This window comes from Anser cygnoides, chromosome 6, assembly GCF_040182565.1.
Source record: "Anser cygnoides isolate HZ-2024a breed goose chromosome 6, Taihu_goose_T2T_genome, whole genome shotgun sequence".
Classification (NCBI taxonomy): domain Eukaryota; kingdom Metazoa; phylum Chordata; class Aves; order Anseriformes; family Anatidae; genus Anser; species Anser cygnoides.
The window spans coordinates 12,249,440-12,268,920 of record NC_089878.1 but is presented as its reverse complement, the minus strand read 5'-3'; the positions used below and the strand labels follow the sequence as shown (position 1 = coordinate 12,268,920).

General features: G+C 42.9%; 2 protein-coding genes across 8 annotated transcripts in view; both read left to right on the top strand.

Moving 5' to 3' along the window:
* LOC106034582 (UDP-glucuronosyltransferase 1A1-like) overlaps positions 1–19,481 on the top strand; it is a 42,018-nt gene that overhangs the window by 13,684 nt on the left and 8,853 nt on the right. Inside the window, exon 1 of one of the 7 annotated variants that reach the window (XM_066999890.1) lies at positions 1,217–2,548. The exons of 2 other annotated variants lie outside the window; for them this stretch is intronic. In XM_066999890.1, the coding sequence (XP_066855991.1) occupies positions 1,685–2,548 (864 nt within the window). In that variant the 5' untranslated portion in view covers positions 1,217–1,684. Of the gene's footprint in view, positions 1–1,216; positions 2,549–7,721; positions 8,619–9,871; positions 10,766–13,908; positions 14,785–19,481 lie in introns of those variants that run through there. 4 more of the 7 variants (XM_048050919.2, XM_066999892.1, XM_066999893.1 and 1 more) reach the window with 4 other exon arrangements.
* Positions 4,271–5,942, top strand: LOC136791152 (UDP-glucuronosyltransferase 1A1-like). Its single transcript, XM_066999894.1, has one exon. The coding sequence runs from the start codon at positions 4,884–4,886 to the stop codon at positions 5,820–5,822; it is 939 nt and encodes a 312-aa protein (XP_066855995.1). The 5' UTR covers positions 4,271–4,883; the 3' UTR covers positions 5,823–5,942.

Here is a 19,481-nt window from a genome sequence, read left to right as displayed (position 1 = left end):
ATAACAAATGCTTGCTAACTGCTTAGAGTTTTAGTTCCTAGTCTTAGCTTTTCATCTGCAGTGAGAACACCACCACTTACCATTCACAGTCAGTTCTTGTCCTGAAACAAGAGGACTGTTATTGGCTACTCCTGTCCAGACTTTCCTGTATCTAATTGGGTACAAGGGAAACTGAGTGGCTTTTCTTATAACTTCTGGAAGAAGAAAGTGTTTCAGAAAGGCACAGAGATGGGACAGGATGAGAATGAAGAAGTGTCATGTATGCCAGCACAGATTTAGTGGTTTGCCTTGGCTCATGCAAGTCTCTGCTGCAGCGTTCGTTCTTGTAATACATTTGTACCTGGTGTTGCATCTGGACTCAGGGCTTAGCTCTGTGTAAATCACAGAGCATTCTCCTTAGGATTTGCACAGGTATTGTGTAGTATAGTGGCATATTTTTGTAATTTATTTAAACATAAACCTGACAGACATTTCAGAACAGCTGTAAGATGCTTATAAGAAAGCAGTAAGCAAGGAAGAGGAAGAGGAAGAGGAAGAGGAAGAGGAAGAGGAAGAGGAAGAGGAAGAGGAAGAGGAAGAGGAAGAGGAAAAAAGAAAAGAAAAGAAAAGAAAAGAAAAGAAAAGAAAAGAAAAGAAAAGAAAAGAAAAGAAAAGAAAAGAAAAGAAAAGAAAAGAAAAGAAAAGAAAAGAAAAGAAAAGAAAAGAAAAGAAAAGAAAAGAAAAGAAAAGAAAAGAAAAGAAAAGAAAAGAAAAGAAAAGAAAAGAAAAGAAAAGAAAAGAAAAGAAAAGAAAAGAAAAGAAAAGAAAAGAAAAGAAAAGAAAAGAAAGAGAAGAGAAGAGAAGAGAAGAGAAGAGAAGAGAAGAGAAAAGAAAAGAAAAGAAAAGAAAAGAAAAGAAAAGAAAAGAAAAGAAAAGAAAAGAAAAGAAAAGAAAAGAAAAGAAAAGAAAAGAAAAGAAAAGAAAAGAAAAGAAAAGAAAAGAAAAGAAAAGAAAAGAAAAGAAAAGAAAAGAAAAGAAAAGAAAAAAAGAAAAGAAAAGAAAAGAAAAGAAAAGAAAAGAAAAGAAAAGAAAAAAAAGGAGAAAGAAAGAAAGGAAGAGAGAAAAGGAAAGCAAGCAAACAAGAAAGAAAAAGGAAAGAGGAAGAAAGGAAGAAAAGAAAGAAGGGAAGGAAGGAAGGAAGGAAGGAAGGAAGGAAGGAAGGAAGGAAGGAAGGAAGGAAGGAAGGAAGGAAGGAAGGAAGGAAGGAAGGAAGGAAGGAAGGAAGGAAGGAAGGAAGGAAGGAAGGAAGGAAGGAAGGAAGGAAGGAAGGAAGGAAGGAAGGAAAAAAAGCATTTTAATATCAGCTACAGTTACTTCCATGTACCAGCACGATTCACAAGCATGGGATTTTGGTTTTGAAAAGTCTTTTTTTTTTTTTTTCAGTCTGACATGAATCACCACAGAGAAACAATCAGAAAGGACCCGTCCCAAGGGATCCTCAGATTCCCAGCCCAGTTCTGCCCAACACAAGTTGATTATCACATTCCTTAAATGTCTCATCAGTACCATGAATGGTTGCTAGTGACTGGTTTTGCTGGAAAAACCAGATCATTGAGTGGGAATGTGAGAATCTGGCAGGGGGCTCTGGGTCTACTTAAGATCTTTCAGGTAAGGGCAGAGAAACAGAATTTGGATTTCTAGAAACATGGCTCTTGTAAGTAATCACGGTTACTTAGTTTCTGCAGGGGTTTGGGTTTTCCTGTCTCTGTTTTGCTTGGGCAATGGTGGAAAGCTGTTGGTTGTGCCTATGGATGGGAGTCACTGGCTCAGCATGCGCTCAGTGCTGGTGGCCCTTAGTCAGAAAGAGCACAAAATCGTCGTCATTGCACCAGAAGTCAACTTGAATGTGAAGGCATCTGAATACTACACTCTCAAAACATATCCAGTGCCTTTAACTAGGGAAGAACTGGGAGCAAGCATGCATTCGTTTGCTAATGATCTTTTTGAGAGAAGACCTTTTCTTCAAAGAATTACTGCACTTTATGAAAAAGTTCACGTCATCTCTGATCTCTACTTCTCCTCCTGTGCCAACTTACTGCACAATAAGGATCTGATGCAGTATCTTGAAGGGAGTAAATTTGATGCTGTTCTCACAGATCCTGTTGTACCATGTGGACAAATATTGGCTTTGCATCTCTCGATTCCATCTATTTTCTTTTTACGAGGACTCCCCTGCAGTTTTGATTTGCAGGCTGCTCAGTGTCCAGACCCCCCATCATATGTCCCGAGAACATTTACAGACAACTCAGACCACATGACATTTATCCAGCGTGTGGAAAACTTAGTTCTCAAGGCATCAGAATCCTTTCTTTGTAATTTTGCCTATTTGCCATTTGAACTTCTGGCCTCGGATTTTCTCCAACGACAAGTAACAATGACGGATCTTTTAAGCCATGGATCCATTTGGCTTAAAAGAATGGATTTTGTTTTTGAATATCCCATGCCACTGATGCCCAACATAGTTTTTATTGGAGGTATAAATTGTGGAAAGGAAAAGACATTACCTCAGGTCAGTGATTTCCTTGATAAAATATATTAAGCTTTGAATGGAAAATGCTGTTTGCAATAATCACCTTACTATATCCTGTGTCTGTATGTAATTGTATACGAGTATGTGGTATTTAGATTTGCAGTAAGGTGCATTGTAAAGAAAATATGTGAAAAACTGTGTTAATTTTAATTCTCTCCCACTATTGCAGGTACTCTAGTGATATCTAAGCAGTTTTGCTTATACAATTGTTTTTTTTTTGGACTAGGTGGGAAAAGCTGTGGTTTATCACTGCTGTCTTGCTAACGAGGCACACATCTAGGCAGGTCTGCTGCTCATCTTTGCTAGGTATTATTACCTCAAACTGTTTTACTGATTCCTATCAAAACAATTATTTTTTTCTCAGTTAATACAACCATCCTTTCAGAATTTAGAAATAATGTGTCATAAAGTGTCAATTGGCAGGTAACATTCTGATTGTTCTTTCAGTCTAGGGTTATGCTTGCAAAGCATGGATGCCTTATGCAATTTTCTGCAAATCTATTGGAGGGTTTTGCAGCTGCCAGCCAGCACCAAGCCACGTACAACAGCTTGCATTACCTACTGAAAAGCTTCCCTAAAAAGAGTTTATCTAGAGCTGAAGTAGATTGCTAAATGTGCATTTAAAAAAAAATAAATCTAGTATACTCTATCAATCTCAGTAGAAAATTATAGTATTGTCTACAATATTTCTGTTTCATCATTTTTATAACCAGGGCTGGCTGTCTATGCATGAAGGAAACAACTTTCCTTTCACAGCCCTGGGGTATGCTCTTCCCAGGCAGAACCAGAAAGGTATTCATGAGTTGCTAATCCAGTTTTAAGTATATCTGCCAAAAACATGGCCTTATCTTTACCCCTTCCAGCCCTACTTCATCCTTCCAAAGACAGACATTTCAGAAAAATAGCCAACATGGGTTCACAAGGGCTAGGTCCTGTTTAACAAATCTGATTTCCTTTTATGATAAGATCACCCAGCTAGTCGATCAAGGGAAGCCAGCTGATGTAATCTTTTTGGATTTCAGTAAAGCTTTCGATACAGTTTCCCGTAGGATCCTATTGGACAAAATGTCCAACATACAGCTAGATAAAAATATCATACGATGGGTGAACAATTGGCTGACGGGTAGGGCTTAAAGGGTTATGGTAAATGGGACTACATCAGGCTGTCGGCCAATCCCCCGGGGCTCCATTTTAGGGCCAGTTCTTTTCAATGTTTTCATAAGCAATTTGGATGTGGGACTAGAAGGTATTTTGAAGATGTTTAAGGTTTGATGGTAACTTTACTGATGACGCTAAACTTGGAGGAGTTGTTGACTCTGTTGAGGGTGGAAAGGCCTTGCAGAGAGATCTGGACAGATTGGAGTGCTGGGCAATCATCAGCCGCATGAAGTTTAACAAGAGCAAGTGCCGGGTCCTGCCCCTGGGATGGGGCAACCCTGGCTATACGTACAGACTGGGTGATGAGACGCTGGGGAGCATCCCGCAGAGAGGGATCTGGGGGCTGTGGTTGACAGCAAGCTGAATATGAGCCAGCAGTGTGCCCTGGCAGCCAGGAGGGCCAACCATATCCTGGGGTGCATCAAGCATGGCATTGCTAGTCGGTCAAGGGAAGCGATTGTCCTGGTCTACTCTGTGCTGGTGCGGCCTCAACTCGAGTACTGTGTGCAGTTCTGGGCACCACAGCACAAAAAGGACATTAAACTGTTGGAGAGCGTCCAGAGGAGGGCTACAAAGATGGTGAAGGGCCTAGAGGGGAAGATGTACGAGGAGCGGCTGAGGTCACTTGGTCTGTTCTGCCTGGAAAAGAGGAGGCTGAGGGGAGACCTCATCTTGGTCTACAGCTTCCTCATGAGGGGGAGCAGTGGGGCAGGCGCCGATCTGTTCTCTTTAGTGACCAGCGATAGGACCCAAGGGAATAGTGTCAAGCTGCAACAGAACATGCATAGAACATGATTTGGATTGACAGGAACAGAGGAATTTTCTTACACAAAAAATTATTTTTAAGAAAATTGCTGATATGTTTATCAGCATTTTTTAGTAGATCTCTTGTTGAATGATCCCTTATATCTTTAAATCCCAATGTTCATCCAAAACAAACAGGTGGGTGTCATCCTGTAGAGCTGCAGCCCTGATAATTGCCTGAGAGATTCGATGAACTTTAACACCTCTAATTTGTGTTTGCCGAACCAGTGATTATACATTTACCAAACAGTAAATAAGTCTAAAGATCATCAGGAAAAAGCACAGCACATTTATCTTAAAAGCATCGAGGTGGTGGTACTCTGTGTGCAGCACACACCGGGTTTCTGCAGGAATGGCCCTGGTGCCTGCTTCTCATCCGCAAGTCGCAGTGACGCTGGTTCTGCTCCTGTCCGTGCTCGGTCTGGCTGCTGGTGGGAAACTGCTGGTGGTACCCGTAGATGGGAGTCATTGGCTCAGCATGCGGGAAGTGTTGGACAGCCTCAAGGAGAAAGGGCATGAAGTAGTCGTCGTTGCACCAGAAGTCAGTTTACACATAAAGCCAGCAAAGAGTTTTGTCATGAAAATGTACCCAGTCCCTTTCACACAGGAAGAGCTGGATAGAGATTTCCACGCATTTACACAGGATACATTGGAAGAAGGAACCTTCCTGGAAAGATTTGTTAGAATTTATCAACGGTTTGAAAAAACCTCTGCCTTGTTCCTGTCTACCTGTGAACACTTACTGTACAACAAAGAACTTATGAGATATCTTGAGGAGAGTAAGTTTGATGCTGTCTTTACGGACCCTGTAATACCTTGCGGGCAGATACTGGCTGAGCATCTTTCAGTCCCTTCTGTCTATTTTTTGCGAGGAATTCCATGTGGCTTAGATTTTGAAGCCACTCAGTGTCCCAATCCCCCTTCTTATGTCCCCAGGGTGTTTACAGAACACACAGACCATATGAACTTCCTCCAGCGTGTGAAGAATCTAGTCTTTGAAATCCCCAATCTTTTTCTCTGCAATTTTTTTTTTCAACCTTACTCCAAACTGGCTTCTGAGTTCCTTCAGCGAGATGTGACTGTGTTAGATCTCCTGAGCAAGGCTTCCATATGGCTTCTGAGGTTAGACTTTGTGTTAGATTATCCAAGACCGCTGATGCCCAACATAATTTTAATTGGCGGAGTGAATTGTGCTCACAAGGAGCTACCTCAGGTAGGTCATGCTCTATTCTTACTTCTTGTTCTGATTGACTTCTGTGTTCGTAAGAGTGTAGTTTTGTGTAGCAGATAGATATGATAGATATTAAGTTCCTATTTAAGGAGAGTTAGGCAAACCCTGGTGACAGAAATGCTATTTCTGTCATTTCTTCCTTGCTTTTTTGCTTTTTTTTTTTTTTTTGGTGTGTATGTGTGTGTGTGTGTGTAGTCAGCTACATCTTTTGGTATCCAAGCTATGCTCAACTGAGCGGCAGTAAGTGGTTTCCAAGGGATTTTCTTTTCCTACACAAGAAGTTACTCTTCTAGTTGGCTGAGGAGAGGCAACTTTACTTTTGTGTATGCCAATCAAGTGCTGCTTCTTATTGAAAGCTTCAACTGGGGCTAGAAAGAAAGTGTATCTTAGGCATCTTCACCTGTACAATGTCTGCTGGATTTATTACAGATGACTTTTTTATTATGTATCTTCAGTTCAGTTTTGCAGGGTGTTGAGTAACTTGGTTCTCTCATGTTCTCATAGTGAGTGATGGAAGAGCAGAGGCAAGTCTGCGGGTCTGTCAAAGCCTCGCAGTCAGGTATAATCCATACAGCTTGGCACCTGTTTGGAGCAGAGTCTGGTATTTTCTGAGAAATGCATGTCAGGCTTCTGTCCTGGGGTACCACTGCTGCCTTTCCACTTTCCCTGTTGTCAATGGATTTGTCTGCTTTACACAAGGGTATTTCCAAAGCCTGAATGAACAGGAATATCACAGGCTCTGACCTTTCAGGCTAAGAAGCACCGTCTGTGTTTACAGGTAGACCTCGGAAGGTTTTGCCTTGTTGGTGACCATGTGAGATCTGAGGTACAATCCATGTCGCTGAGCCTGAAGAGACTATGGTGGCTTGGTGGATCCTAGTCAAAGGCAAGATTGATGCCAAAGCTTTTTGCTGTGATTTTCACCTTGATGTTCTTTCAGAGCTGCTAGATATTGAAGAGAAATGCTATGCTCTTCTAGTGAAGGTCTCTGATGGGACTATCCAAAAGGGTTGCCAGTGTTTGTGGGAAGTAGAGCAAGGTGCTGGATTTGTGTGATGAGCACCTCTGATGGGCCATCCCAAAAAAACCCTAATGGGTCTGTACAGGCTGAAAAACACAGTCCTGATGAGTGGCAGAAAGGAGCAGGTCTGCTCCTACCCATTTCAGTGCATGACTGGCACTGAGGGGATGGATGTAGCCCCTCTGGTCATGGTGACCTTTCAAATGTGGTATATGCTTTGGGTGCTTCATGTAGTTCAATGCACACAGTTCTTACAGGAGAGCCTTTTCTGCCCCTCTCTGAGAGAGCCTGGAGAGCTATGCTATTCCTTTTTAGTGCCCTGGCTTTCTCTTCGATCGTATTGTGTAGGACTTGTGTGCCTTGAGTTGAAGCCAACAAGCCCGAATGGCAATTCCACCCATCTCCAAGTGGCAGAGGATATGTGGCATCCTACAGATATCGTCCTGCAGACAAACCCGAGGTCGTGGTTCATTCTTCAATCATCTCCTCATGCTAGAAAGCATCCTGACCAGCTCTTGCACACCCAGTATTGAGTCATATGCCTGTCAGAGACAAGTGTTCAAAGAGAGAGGTCTTGCCCAGGGGAAAACCTGTGTTAGGCTGACTGGTGATGTAGAGGTGGCATAATTCTTGTGCATGCAAAAGTTTCAGCTGGAGTAAGGCTATCAGAAGCACAGTGCCACCCAGAACCACCTCTTTCCAGGGTCACATTTTACAGTTCCTCTTCTGGAAAGAGATGGGGCATTGCTGATGGGTCCAAATACATCATCCACCCTCAAACTCAGATGAACTCTAGTGCGGGTTACCTTGCCTTTTATCAAAACAACGATTATACATTTACCACACAGTAAATACTTCTGAGGATCAAAAGTTAAGGTGTAGCAGAGATTACTTAAAAGCATGGAGCTGGTGCTATTGCTTCAGTGCTGCCTGCAGACTTCTTTCTGGGCAGCACACACCAGGTTTCTGCAGGAATGGCCCCGGTGCCTGCTTCTCATCCGCAAGTCACAGTGACGCTGGTTCTGCTCCTGTCCATGCTCGGTCTGGCTGCTGGTGGGAAAGTGCTGGCAGTGCCAGTAGGTGGGAGTCATTGGCTCAGCATGCGGGAAGCGTTGGAGGGTCTCAAGGAGAAAGGGCATGAAATAGTCGTCGTTGCACCTGAAATCAATTTCAACATAAAACCAACAGAGAATTTTACTATGAAAATGTACCCAGTCCCTTTCACACAGGAAGAGATGGATAAGGACTTCCACGCATTTTTAAAAGGTGGGTTTGAAGAAGGATCCTTTCTGGAAAGATTTATTAGAACATACCAAAGGATGAAAAGACTCTCTGACTTTGCATTCATCAGCTGTGAATACTTAGTGTACAACAAAGAACTTATGAGATATCTTGAGGAGACTAAGTTTGATGTTGTCTTTACGGACCCTGTAATACCATGTGGGCAGATAGTGGCTGAGCATCTTTCAGTCCCTTCTGTCTATTTTTTGCGAGGAATTCCATGTGGCATAGATTTTGAAGCCACTCAGTGTCCCAATCCCCCTTCTTATGTCCCCAGGGTGTTTACAGAACACACAGACCATATGAGCTTCCTCCAGCGTGTGAAGAATCTAGTCTTCGATGTCCAAAATTTTTTCCTCTGTGATTTTATGTATCAGCCGTACACCAAACTGGCTTCTGAGTTCCTTCAGCGAGATGTGACTGTGTTAGATCTCTTACGCAAGGCTTCCGTATGGCTTCTGAGATTAGACTTTGTGTTAGATTATCCAAGACCGCTGATGCCCAACATAATTTTAATTGGCGGAGTGAATTGTGCTCACAAGGAGCTACCTCAGGTAGGTCATGCTCTATTCTTACTTCTTGTTCTGATTGACTTCTGTGTTCGTAAGAGTGTAGTTTTGTGTAGCAGATAGATATAATAGATATTAAGTTCCTATTTAAGGAGAGTTAGGCAAACCCTGGTGAAAGAAATGCTATTTCTGTCATTTCTTCCTTGCTTTTTTTTTTTTTTTGGTGTGTATGTGTGTGTGTGTGTAGTCAGCTACATCTTTTGGTGTCCCAGGTATGCTCAATTGAGCGGCAGTAAGTGGTTTCCAAGGGATTTTCTTTTCCTACACAAGAAGTTACTCTTCTAGTTGGCTGAGGAGAGGCAACTTTACTTTTGTGTATGCCAATCAAGTGCTACTCCTTATTGAAAGCTTCAGCTGGGGCTAGAAAGAAAATGTATCTAGGTACCTTCACCTGTACAATGACTGCTGGCTTTATTACAGATGACTTTTTTATTATGTATCTTCAGTTCAGTTTTGCAGGGTGTTGAGTAACTTGGTTCTCTCATGTTCTCATAGTGAGTGATGGAAGAGCAGAGGCAAGTCTGCGGGTCTGTCAAAGCCTCGCAGTCAGGTATAATCCATACAGCTTGGCACCTGTTTGGAGCAGGGTCTGGTATTTACTAGGAAATGCATGTCAGGCTTCTGTCCTGGGGTACCACTGCTGCCTTTCCACTTTCCCTGTTGTCAATGGATTTGTCTGCTTTGCACAAGGGTATTTCCAAAGCCTGGATGAACAGGAACATCACAGGCTCTGACCTCTCAGGCTAAGACGCACTGTGTGTGTTTACAAGCAGACCTCGGAAGGTTTTGCCTTGTTGGTGACCATGTGAGATCTGAGGTACAATCCATGTCGCTGAGCCTGCTATGCTATGCTCTTCTAGCAAAGCTCTGTGATGGGGTATTGTATGTACCACCCAAAGGTATTGGCAGTGTTTGAGGAAAGTAAGTCAAGATACTTCAGTCAGAGCGAGCCTATCAGAAGCACAGTCCTACCCAGAGCCGCACCTGCTGCCTTCTGTGATCAGACTCTGCTGTTCCTCCAGTAGTAAATGTTTCAGCTTATCTGCTGCATCCACCATATTTGCACCCGCCTGTGTACATTTCTGAACTCTAGTGCTTGTTATCTGGCCTTTTATGAAATCAAGGATTATACATTTACCGAGCAGTAAATATTTTTACGGATCAAAAGTTACAGTGTAGCACAGATCGCTTAAAAGCGCAGAGCTGGTGCTATTGCTTCAGTGCTGCCTGCAGACTTCTTTCTGGGCAGCGCGCACCAGGTTTCTGCAGGAATGGTCCTGGTGCCTGCTTCTCATTCACAAGTCGCAGTGACGCTGGTTCTGCTCCTGTCTGTGCTCGGTCTGGCTGCTGGTGGGAAACTGCTGGTGGTGCCCGTAGATGGGAGTCATTGGCTCAGCATGCGGGAAGTGTTGGACGGTCTCAGTGAGAAAGGGCATGAAATAGTCGTCGTTGCACCAGAAGTCAATTTACACATAAAGCCAGCAAAGAATTTTGTCATGAAAATGTACCCAGTCCCTTTTGTGCAGGAAGAGATGGATGAGAATTTCCATGCATTTTCACAGGAAGCATTTGAAGAAGGATCCTTTCTGGAAAGACTTGTTAGAATATTTCAACGATCTAAAAAAACCTCTGCCTTGTTCCTGTCTACATGTGAATATTTACTGTACAACAAAGAACTTATCAAATATCTTGAGGAGAGTAAGTTTGATGCTCTCTTTACAGATCCAATGCTTCCCTGTGGGCAGATACTGGCCGAGCATCTTTCAGTCCCTTCTGTGTTTCTTTTACAGCAAATACCGTGTGGTTTAGATTTTGAAGCCACTCAGTGTCCTAGACCACATTCTTATGTCCCTAGGATATTCAGTGGCAATACAGACCGCATGAACTTTCTCCAGCGTGTGAAGAATGTATTTTTTGACATTCCAAATTATCTACTCTGCTATTTTATGTTTCAACCGTACTCTAAACTGGCTTCTGAGTTCCTTCAGCGGGATGTGACTGTGTTAGATCTCTTACGCAAGGCATCTATTTGGCTTATGCGATTCGACTTTGTATTCCATTATCCAAGGCCATTGATGCCAAACATGGTCATTATTGGTGGAATAACATGCACTCACAGGAAGCTAACTCAGGTGGGTCACGCTCTATTTTTTGTTGTTCTTCTCATAAGCTACTGTTCTCATTAGTGAACTATGTATCACAGATTTTGTTAGAAAGGTCTCTTTTACTGCCTAAATATCTTCAATCTGCTTTTCATTTACCAAGAAGCGCGAGTACTTGTTTCAGTAAAGACACTTGAGTATCATGGTATGAAATAGTGTTTTGAACAGACATAGCTCTTCTGACATCCGCATAGAGTTGTGGGGGGTCTGAATCTATCAATTTCGCTCAAAACCACCCTCAAAACATGTGCCACCAATTGAAGAATTCAACTTCTTGCTAGATCTAGGTGTAAGAAAAGATGTTGGGAAGGGCATAAGATGTTTTGATATCTATGAGAGCACTGTTAATGGTTACATGTGAATCTCCTACTTTGTTCTTTCACATTTATCTTCAATTAGAGCATGAATCTGTGCTTTTGATCCTTCTCTCACTGTCTGCTGGATAAAGAAGAACCAGTAGCCTATGGTAGGTTCTTCTCCTGACTTTCTGCAGCAGCAAGAACCTGTGGTAATGTTTGGTTTGCGAATCTCATCCTCACTGATCTTATGGACACTGATTCTCATGCTGTGTTTCTGCTTTGTGTCAATTACCCTTACGCATAAAGCTACTTTTAAGGTTCTAATCTGCAAGTTCTCTTCTGGGATTTAATTCCATTACTGGGTTTACACCACCTTGACAGAACCTGCTAGGTCTCAGCTGTGGCATCCTTGGTAGCTTTTATAATGCATTTTTACCTGCTTGAGCTGATGAGTGGATGAGCCTTAGCAAACATCTTGTTTACAACTAGTAACTTTTCACAGTGAAGTGCCCTCCAAAAGAAATTAGTTTCTACTGCTTTATGGCAGATCTTGTTTTTCACAAGCATGGATGAGGTGTATTTTTTCTCTCAGCTTTGGGTCCCATTTGCACCAGGACTCCTTCTTTTCCAGTGTTCCCCCATGACGGACAAGCCTGTTACAAAACCCAGTGGATCATAGAATCATAGAACCATAGAATATCCCACGTTGAAAGGGTCCCAAAAGGATCATCAAGTCCAATGCCTGGCTCCACACAGGACCACACAAAATCACACCACGTCTCTGAAAGCATTGTCCAAATGCTTCCTGACCTCTGTCAGTGTCGGTGCCATGACCACTGCCCTGGGCAGCCTGTTCAGTGCCTGACCACCTCTGGGTGCAGAACCTTTCCCTAACCCCCAGCCTGACCCTCCCCTGTCCCAGCTCCATGCCGTTCCCTCGGGTCCTGTCGCTGTCCCCAGAGAGCAGAGCTCAGCGCCTGCCCCTCCGCTCCCCTCGTGAGGGAGCTGCAGGCCGCCATGAGGCCTCCCCTCAGCCTGCTCTGCTCTGGGCATAACAAGCCAAGGGACCTCAGCTGCTCCTAGTATGTCTTGCCCTCTAGACCCTTCCCCATCTTTGTATCCCTCGCTTGGACACTCTCTAATAGTTTTATGTCCTTCTTATATGGTGGCAGTCAAAACCACACACAGTGCTCAAGGTGAGGTAGCAGCAGCGCAGAGCGGAGCAGGACAATCCCTTCCCTCAACCAGCCAGCAGTGCCATGCTTGGTGCACCCCCGGGTACAGCTGGTCCTTTTGGCTCCCACGGCATGCTGTTGACTCATATTCAGCTTGCCATCGACCAGAATCCCCAGATCCCTTTCTGTGGGGCTGTTCTCCAGCCTCTCATCCCCTGGTCTATACATACAGCCCGGGTTGCCCTGTCCCAGGTCAGAATCTGGCATTTGCTGTTGTTAAATTTCATGTGGCTTGTGATTGCCCAGCTCTCTAATTTGTCAAGATCTCTGTGCAAGGCCTCTCCACCCTCAAGGGAGACAACAGCTCCTCTTAATTTAATGTCATCTGCAAACTTTGTATGCATTTGAGTCCTGCATTCAGATCATTTATGTGTGGATATAAGTCCCTGTCCCAGTGTGAGTCAGGGAGTGGAGCTACTCATTTTGAAGGGACATGAAAAGCTTGATCTTCTGCTATAATACAATTTACTCATGAGAGTATGGTCAGACACCAATGAGCAAAGCATCACTAGCATCTCAGGATGCAGGAAGATTTGAATGTGCAATTTCAGGCCCTTGGTTAAGGTGTATTTGATAGTATCCTCTCTGGGAAGGGGTTGACAGCACATGAAGAACTGTCTCGTTTTATTAGACACACCAACTTGCCTCGGTGTTGCTGTGTCATGGTAATACAAATGCTCTTAATTTCTTGACAACAGCAACTGTTGTTTATCTATGCATTGCTCAGCATGTTTTGTCTGAGAAGCTGCCACCTTCCTCCCTAATGTCAAATCACTGCAGGGCTGATTCTTTCCCACACCTCTCACCCCACACAGGGAGCTGCTGATGGTGCTGCTGGGTAGGTGTCAGTGGCTCTGTGTGATTGCAAATGAGCGTAGGCAGGGCAAGTATGAAATAGTTGACCCTGCAGGTGCAAGAGCACGTCTCCCAATAAACATCAAGGAGGAAAGGAAGGAGATGGACCCAGCACTGATCCCAAAGGAAAACATCAATGAACATGTCCTATGGAGGATCTCAGAGGAAAAATCATTTTAAAGAAGCCTTAAAAGGCCTAAGAGAGAACAGCCCTGTCCTCCAGTTCTTCCAGCTTTCATGGCAAGGGGCACAGTTTGTTGTATAATAGAAAAGCATGTCGTATGCACCAGCCCCAAGGGATACAAATTACTCTTGAGTCTGGTACTTCAGACTGTCACACATCTCATGGGGAACCTTAAACAAAATTCTTCTTCAGCTGTGTCTTTGCAGGGACTGCTAGTACTGCCCTGATGCTGAGGGTATGAGAAACACAACCCCACCCAGAACCACCCCTGCCTCCTTCCAGGGTCACACTTTATTGTTCCTTTTCTAGAAACAGATGCTGCTTCTCTGACGTATTCACTACATGTACCACCTTCCTATGGAGTTGGCTGAACTTAGTACTTGTTATCCAGCCTTTTATGAAATCAAGGATTATACATTTACCATACAGTAAATACTTCTGAGGATCAAACGTTACGGTGTAGCACAAATTGCTTAAACGTGCAGAGCTGGTGCTGTTGCTTCAGTGCTGCCTGCAGACTTCTTTCTGGGCAGCGCACACCGGGTTTCTGCAGGAATGGCCCCGGTGCCTGCTTCTCATCCGCAAGTCGCAGTGACGCTGGTTCTGCTCCTGTCCGTGCTCGGTCTGGCTGCTGGTGGGAAACTGCTGGTGGTGCCCGTAGATGGGAGTCATTGGCTCAGCATGCGGGAAGTGTTGGATGGTCTCAAGGCGAAAGGGCATGAAATAGTCATCGTTGCACCAGAAGTCAGTTTATACATAAAGCCAACAAAGAGTTTTGTCATGAAAATGTACCCAGTCCCTTTCACACAGGAAGAGATGGATACCACTTTCCGGAGAACTGGACAGCAAACATTTGAAGAAGGATCTTTCCTGGAAAGACTTGTTAAAACATATGAGGGTGTGAAAAATACTTCTGCCATGTTCCTGTCTACCTGTGAACACTTACTGTACAACAAAGAGCTTATCAGATATCTTGAGGAAAGTAAGTTTGATGCTGTCTTTACAGATCCAATACTACCCTGTGGGCAGATACTGGCCGAGCACCTTTCAGTTCCTTCTGTGTTTTATTTGCAGCAAATACCGTGTGGCTTGGAATTTGAAGCCACTCAGTGTCCCAATCCCCCTTCTTATGTCCCCAGGGTATTTACAGACAATACAGACCACATGAATTTTCTCCAGCGCATGAAGAATGTAATCTTTGACATCCCCAATTTTTTTCTCTGTGATGTTGTTTTTCAACCTTACTCCAAACTGGCTTCTGAGTTCCTTCAGCGTGAAGTGACTGTGCCAGATCTCTTACGCCAGGCTTCCATTTGGCTCATAAAATTAGACTTTGTTTTACACTATCCAAGACCACTGATGCCCAACATGATTTTGGTTAGCGGAGTAAATTGTGCTCACAGGAAGCTACCTCAGGTGGGTCGTACTCTGTTTTTTTCTTGTCATTCTTGCGGGATTTTATGCACACTGAGAAGTTGCAACACAGGGTTTGTTAGAAAGTCTCTTTAAGTGGGTGATAGTAAAAGCATTTAAAGCTGCTTTTCCTTTACCAAGAGGTGCCAGTACTTCTTTCAATGAAGACATCTGAATATCTCGGTGTAAACGTGAAGGAAGTGTTGTAAATTAAATTAGCTCTGGGAAACTCCTCATTAGTCATGTGCCCTCTGCTCAAAGACAGCTTTGACTCTAGAGCAGGTTTCTCATGGTCGCTCCACTCAGAGCTGTTGTTGTGGTGTTTGCCATTTATAAGCATCTTCTGCATGAGAGAATTTTGTTTAAGGTGACCTTTGCTTAGCCTATGGCTTGCCTTGTCATTTCTGATTTCCTCTCTATCCCTCCTTCTTCTTTAAAAAAAATTCTCGATGTTTTGAGTTGTAATAAGCTCAGAAAGTACTGGAGCATGAAGGATGTTTGCAGGCCTCATTCAACCAGAAGGACTAAATAAGCAGGAGTCAAAGCATGTTCACTTAGTTCAGGTTGCTCCATTCTGTCTCACCCAGTTCACTGTCTTCTATGACGAGCCCTTCTAGTGAACACATTTTCTTAAATCAAATTGGAAGTTTCCATTTTGCAGCTTGTGTCTGCTGCCTCTTGTCCGGTCACTGTGAATCTCTGAGAAGAGCCTGGTATTGTGTTCTTTCTGCCTTTCACTAGGGTGGTTGCTTAACAAAAACTTTGCTTTTGCCTTTGCTGACCTTCATGAGGTTTCTGGTGGCCCATTTCTCCAATTTTTTTTTTGCATATCCCGTGCCATTAATCATTAATGCTCCTTATTTGAAGTAAAAATAGGCATAATAAAACTTAAATATGCTGGGTTACTTTATTCTTCTAAGATCAAAGTTGAATTTATTTCAGTTTTTTTTTTTAATTATTATGTGTACTCAAATATATTTTGTGGTTCTCAGAGCAACACTGTACCTTGCATTTTTAGAAATAAGTTCCTGTTAAGTTTTTCAGATATTGAATTTGCAAAACGTTGAAATAGGGCTTAACTTTAAGGAAAAGCTGAACCTCACACAGTAAAAATGAAGCATTTTAAAGAGTATTCAAACTAGGCACTTCATCTAGAAAGGCAGAGATGAAATAAACTGTATAGACAAACCTGTAGAAAGAATTATGACAGAGGATCTATAACAGTGGTCTATAAAATCCTGGAAAGTGTAAAGAAGGTGAAAGGGGAACTGATATGCATCGTTTCTCCCAGTACTTGACCTGTGACTAGCAGTGAAATGAGGAGACAGCAAGTTTAAAGCAAACAAAAGGAAGTACATTTGACACCATGTACTGAAAAAACTTGGCTCACCACCAGCAGTTTTTTTTTCTGTGGACAAAAACTGTGAATGAATTTAAAAAAGGATTTTGGTGGTTAATAAGAGGTACATTGTGACTGCCAGGAATTGTAGAATTGCAAATAGATAACCATTGATTCTTACAGCTGGGGATATTTACAGTGCTGTTTACAGTGTACAACCTTGGCACTCAACTCTGTACTTTAGCTTCACTTTCTCCTGATAAATATCTCTTTTTTTGCCTTTGCCTTTGGAAGGGCTGAATTTACAGTTCCACTACTGGACTTCAGTCTCTGGACTTATCTGCCACATCAGGGTATATGTAATGCTGCATCTCCTTGTCACAGTGAGATCTTTTCCTCTTTATCACTGAAATGTGAAGATGCACGCATAGGTAGTGCACCTAACTGTCTGCCACATGACAGAATACCTTCTGTCTACCTCTGTTAAATTTTTAAATTTTTTTGTACCACATGAAGAACCTCCTACAGAAATAAACCTTTTAGGATACATTTAGTATTAGCCTTGGATTGTGCTTATCACAATCAGGTACCTTTGGCAAAGGTAGCTCTTCCATGAACAAGGTTTCCCATCACTCCTGGCTGCTCCAAGCCAATTCTTGCAGACGTGCACAGCATGAAGAAACTGCTCAGTGCTCTCTTCTTTCAGGTGTGACTGGTTGGAGACATAGAAGTTTCTCTTCTCCAGCCAGCAACTGCTCTTGTTCAGCTACCGTTCCTATACATAGTTTTAGATGGGCCCATCTTCCTGTCTGAATCCAGAGGGCACTAACTTCCTAATTTCTTTCTGACCCAGAGGTCAAGGAGGCTGAACTCTAGCTAGGATGCTCTTTATGTTTCTTGGAAGTAGTGAAGAAAAGTTGTTGACAGTGTGGTCTTCCACAAGAGCTGTCATACTTCGTCAGACCAAAAGAGCAGCAGTGCCCAATCGCAGGCAGCAGGCAGCAGGAGATATGCAGAGAGGTGCTGTAGAACAGGGCGAGGAAATAGTAGTGTTTCCCAAAAATATTCTCTCAGTTTCCAGGCTGTGGTTTAGAAATGCTATTGTTGTACTCAATAGGCCTCTAGAGATTTTTTTCTTCTAGTCCAGTTTGTCTAATAACTTTTGTAAGTTTGCAAACTTTTGGCATCCACCTTTTCCCTTTCCATGACTTAAGGGTAGATGAGACCTGCTTGGTCAGTCCCTTCTTTCAAGCACAAACTGCAGATATCCACTCTTCTAGGTTTATTTTGAAAGTTTTACTGTGCTTCTGCATGTTCTCCCTATCTGCAGGCAGTGCTTTGTTTACAGTCACAGATTTCATTCACCCACTTGGGTATCCACTTGGTACCCCTTGCATCAGTTGCTGCTGCTTCAGTCCAGGTTCTCAAGAGTAACAAGGGACTTAAATCCTACTCAAATCAACCTGATCTGCATATTGAAAAAAGTCCTTGGAGTGGGACTATCCTCAACATTAGATCATGGAATCTGTGGTGTTATACAAGCAAGCTTTCAAAACACTAGAGGTAAATAGCATTGGAGCATTTTCCAAATGCTCAGTCCGAATCTCTCAAGCTGCCATTTGTGGCCATTACCCTATGCTGTACCACTGCTGCTACCCAGGAAACTTGACTCCATTGTCATCGTTCTCTCTGTAAAGTAGTTGTAGGCTACTTTAGAGTGTGACAGGGAACAGGACTTCCAATATAGGTATTTTTGTTTTGCGTTAAAAATCTTAGCATAGCACACGCAGAAGCAGCTCAGAAGCTCTGTCCTCCCCCTCTTCTGGTGACCACAGCACAGAAGTGTGGCACACATCCTATTGGCTCATACCACAGCCCAGCCTTACTAGCTTCTTTTGAAAAGTTGCTGTTATTAAGAGCTTTCAACAAAGTTTGGCCCAGAACCTCTCACCTAAAAACTCTAATGCCCCCTCTTGGCCAAGGACTGTGTTTTCTGATGCATCAGAAAAGAAGTTTCGCCTCAAACCACTCACCTACGAACTCTTGTAGCTCCCCTTGAGCAAGGACTGTGTATTCTGCTTCATCATTGCTTATATAAAAAAGCTTTTGGTTAATGTGTTACTCAAACTTTGGTGACACCACTGCTTGGCGTGCTAGCTCCTGCTTACTGCTGAGGACATTGTGAACTCTGGGCATCTCTCCTAGCGAAGGTGCAGGAGAGAAAGTCAGGGCTTTAGGACTTGCATATCAGTAGTGCAATACTGCTGAACGATATGCTTCTTTTATGGTAAGCTCTCTGGAGAAATTCAGCAGCCATGAAAGTTGGGCAGTCTTGAATCTGGCACAGGACAGTAAGTCACTTCAAACTGCCCTGACCTACGAAAATCCCTCTACAAACAGCTGCTACCTCTGTTAATCAAAGACCCTGGTGAACTGTGCTAAATCATTTAAGATAACTTCAGTACATGACAATGCTTCTTGCCTGACATCCTTTGATAGCACTCGTATCAATGCTTTTATCGCAGTGTAAAATGTAATCTTTGAACTCCAACAACCTGTTTTAGCAATCATTTTGTAGACATAAAGATTAAAGATCAAGGCATAAATGAGGTACAACTATTTTTTGCTTTCATATACTGATTGGGATAAGTAGGAAGGAATTCTTTTTCTGCCAGCAGCCCCATGGCCGTTATGTGGAGATACCAGATACGTGCTGAGCTTGTTCTCTTTCTTTCTTTACGGAGCTTGGCAGCTTGGTCATGCCTCAGGATGGAAGTCACTGGCTTTTTCTTATGTGACAAGTACTTTCACATTCAGTTCAAATCACATCATATTTACAGAGCGTATGAAAAACCTCCTGGTTAGGTTTTCAGAGCATTTATTTTGTTATCTGCTTTATTTAAAATAAGAGAATTTATCTCATAATGCAAATGGATGCTTTGAGAAATAGTTCCAGTCCTATTATTTCTCTGTGAAAAAACTCAAAAGCTATGACTGTTTTTGAGTATACATGGCCAATAATCCCAAAATATGGTCTATAATGGAGGCATCAACTGTGAGCAGGATAAACCATTACCAGAGGGTTGTCATTGTTTAAGTTGAGAGTATTGCAGCATTTATTAGTGATAATTTAAGATTTGATTTTTTTAGGTGCTTCCTGTATTCGCTCTACATTTACGCTTGAGATGATATGTGATTGAGTACCAGGATGGCATGATTTGGAAGTTCAGGCTCTGATAGATGGTCACCAGAACCTAGCTTTGTTGCATTGCAAGCACCTGAAGGGTTTCTGTCAGGGGAAGCTTAGATGGAGTTGTATAAGGTATGTAGCAGCATGGGTATGGCTCAGCTTGGCCTAAGC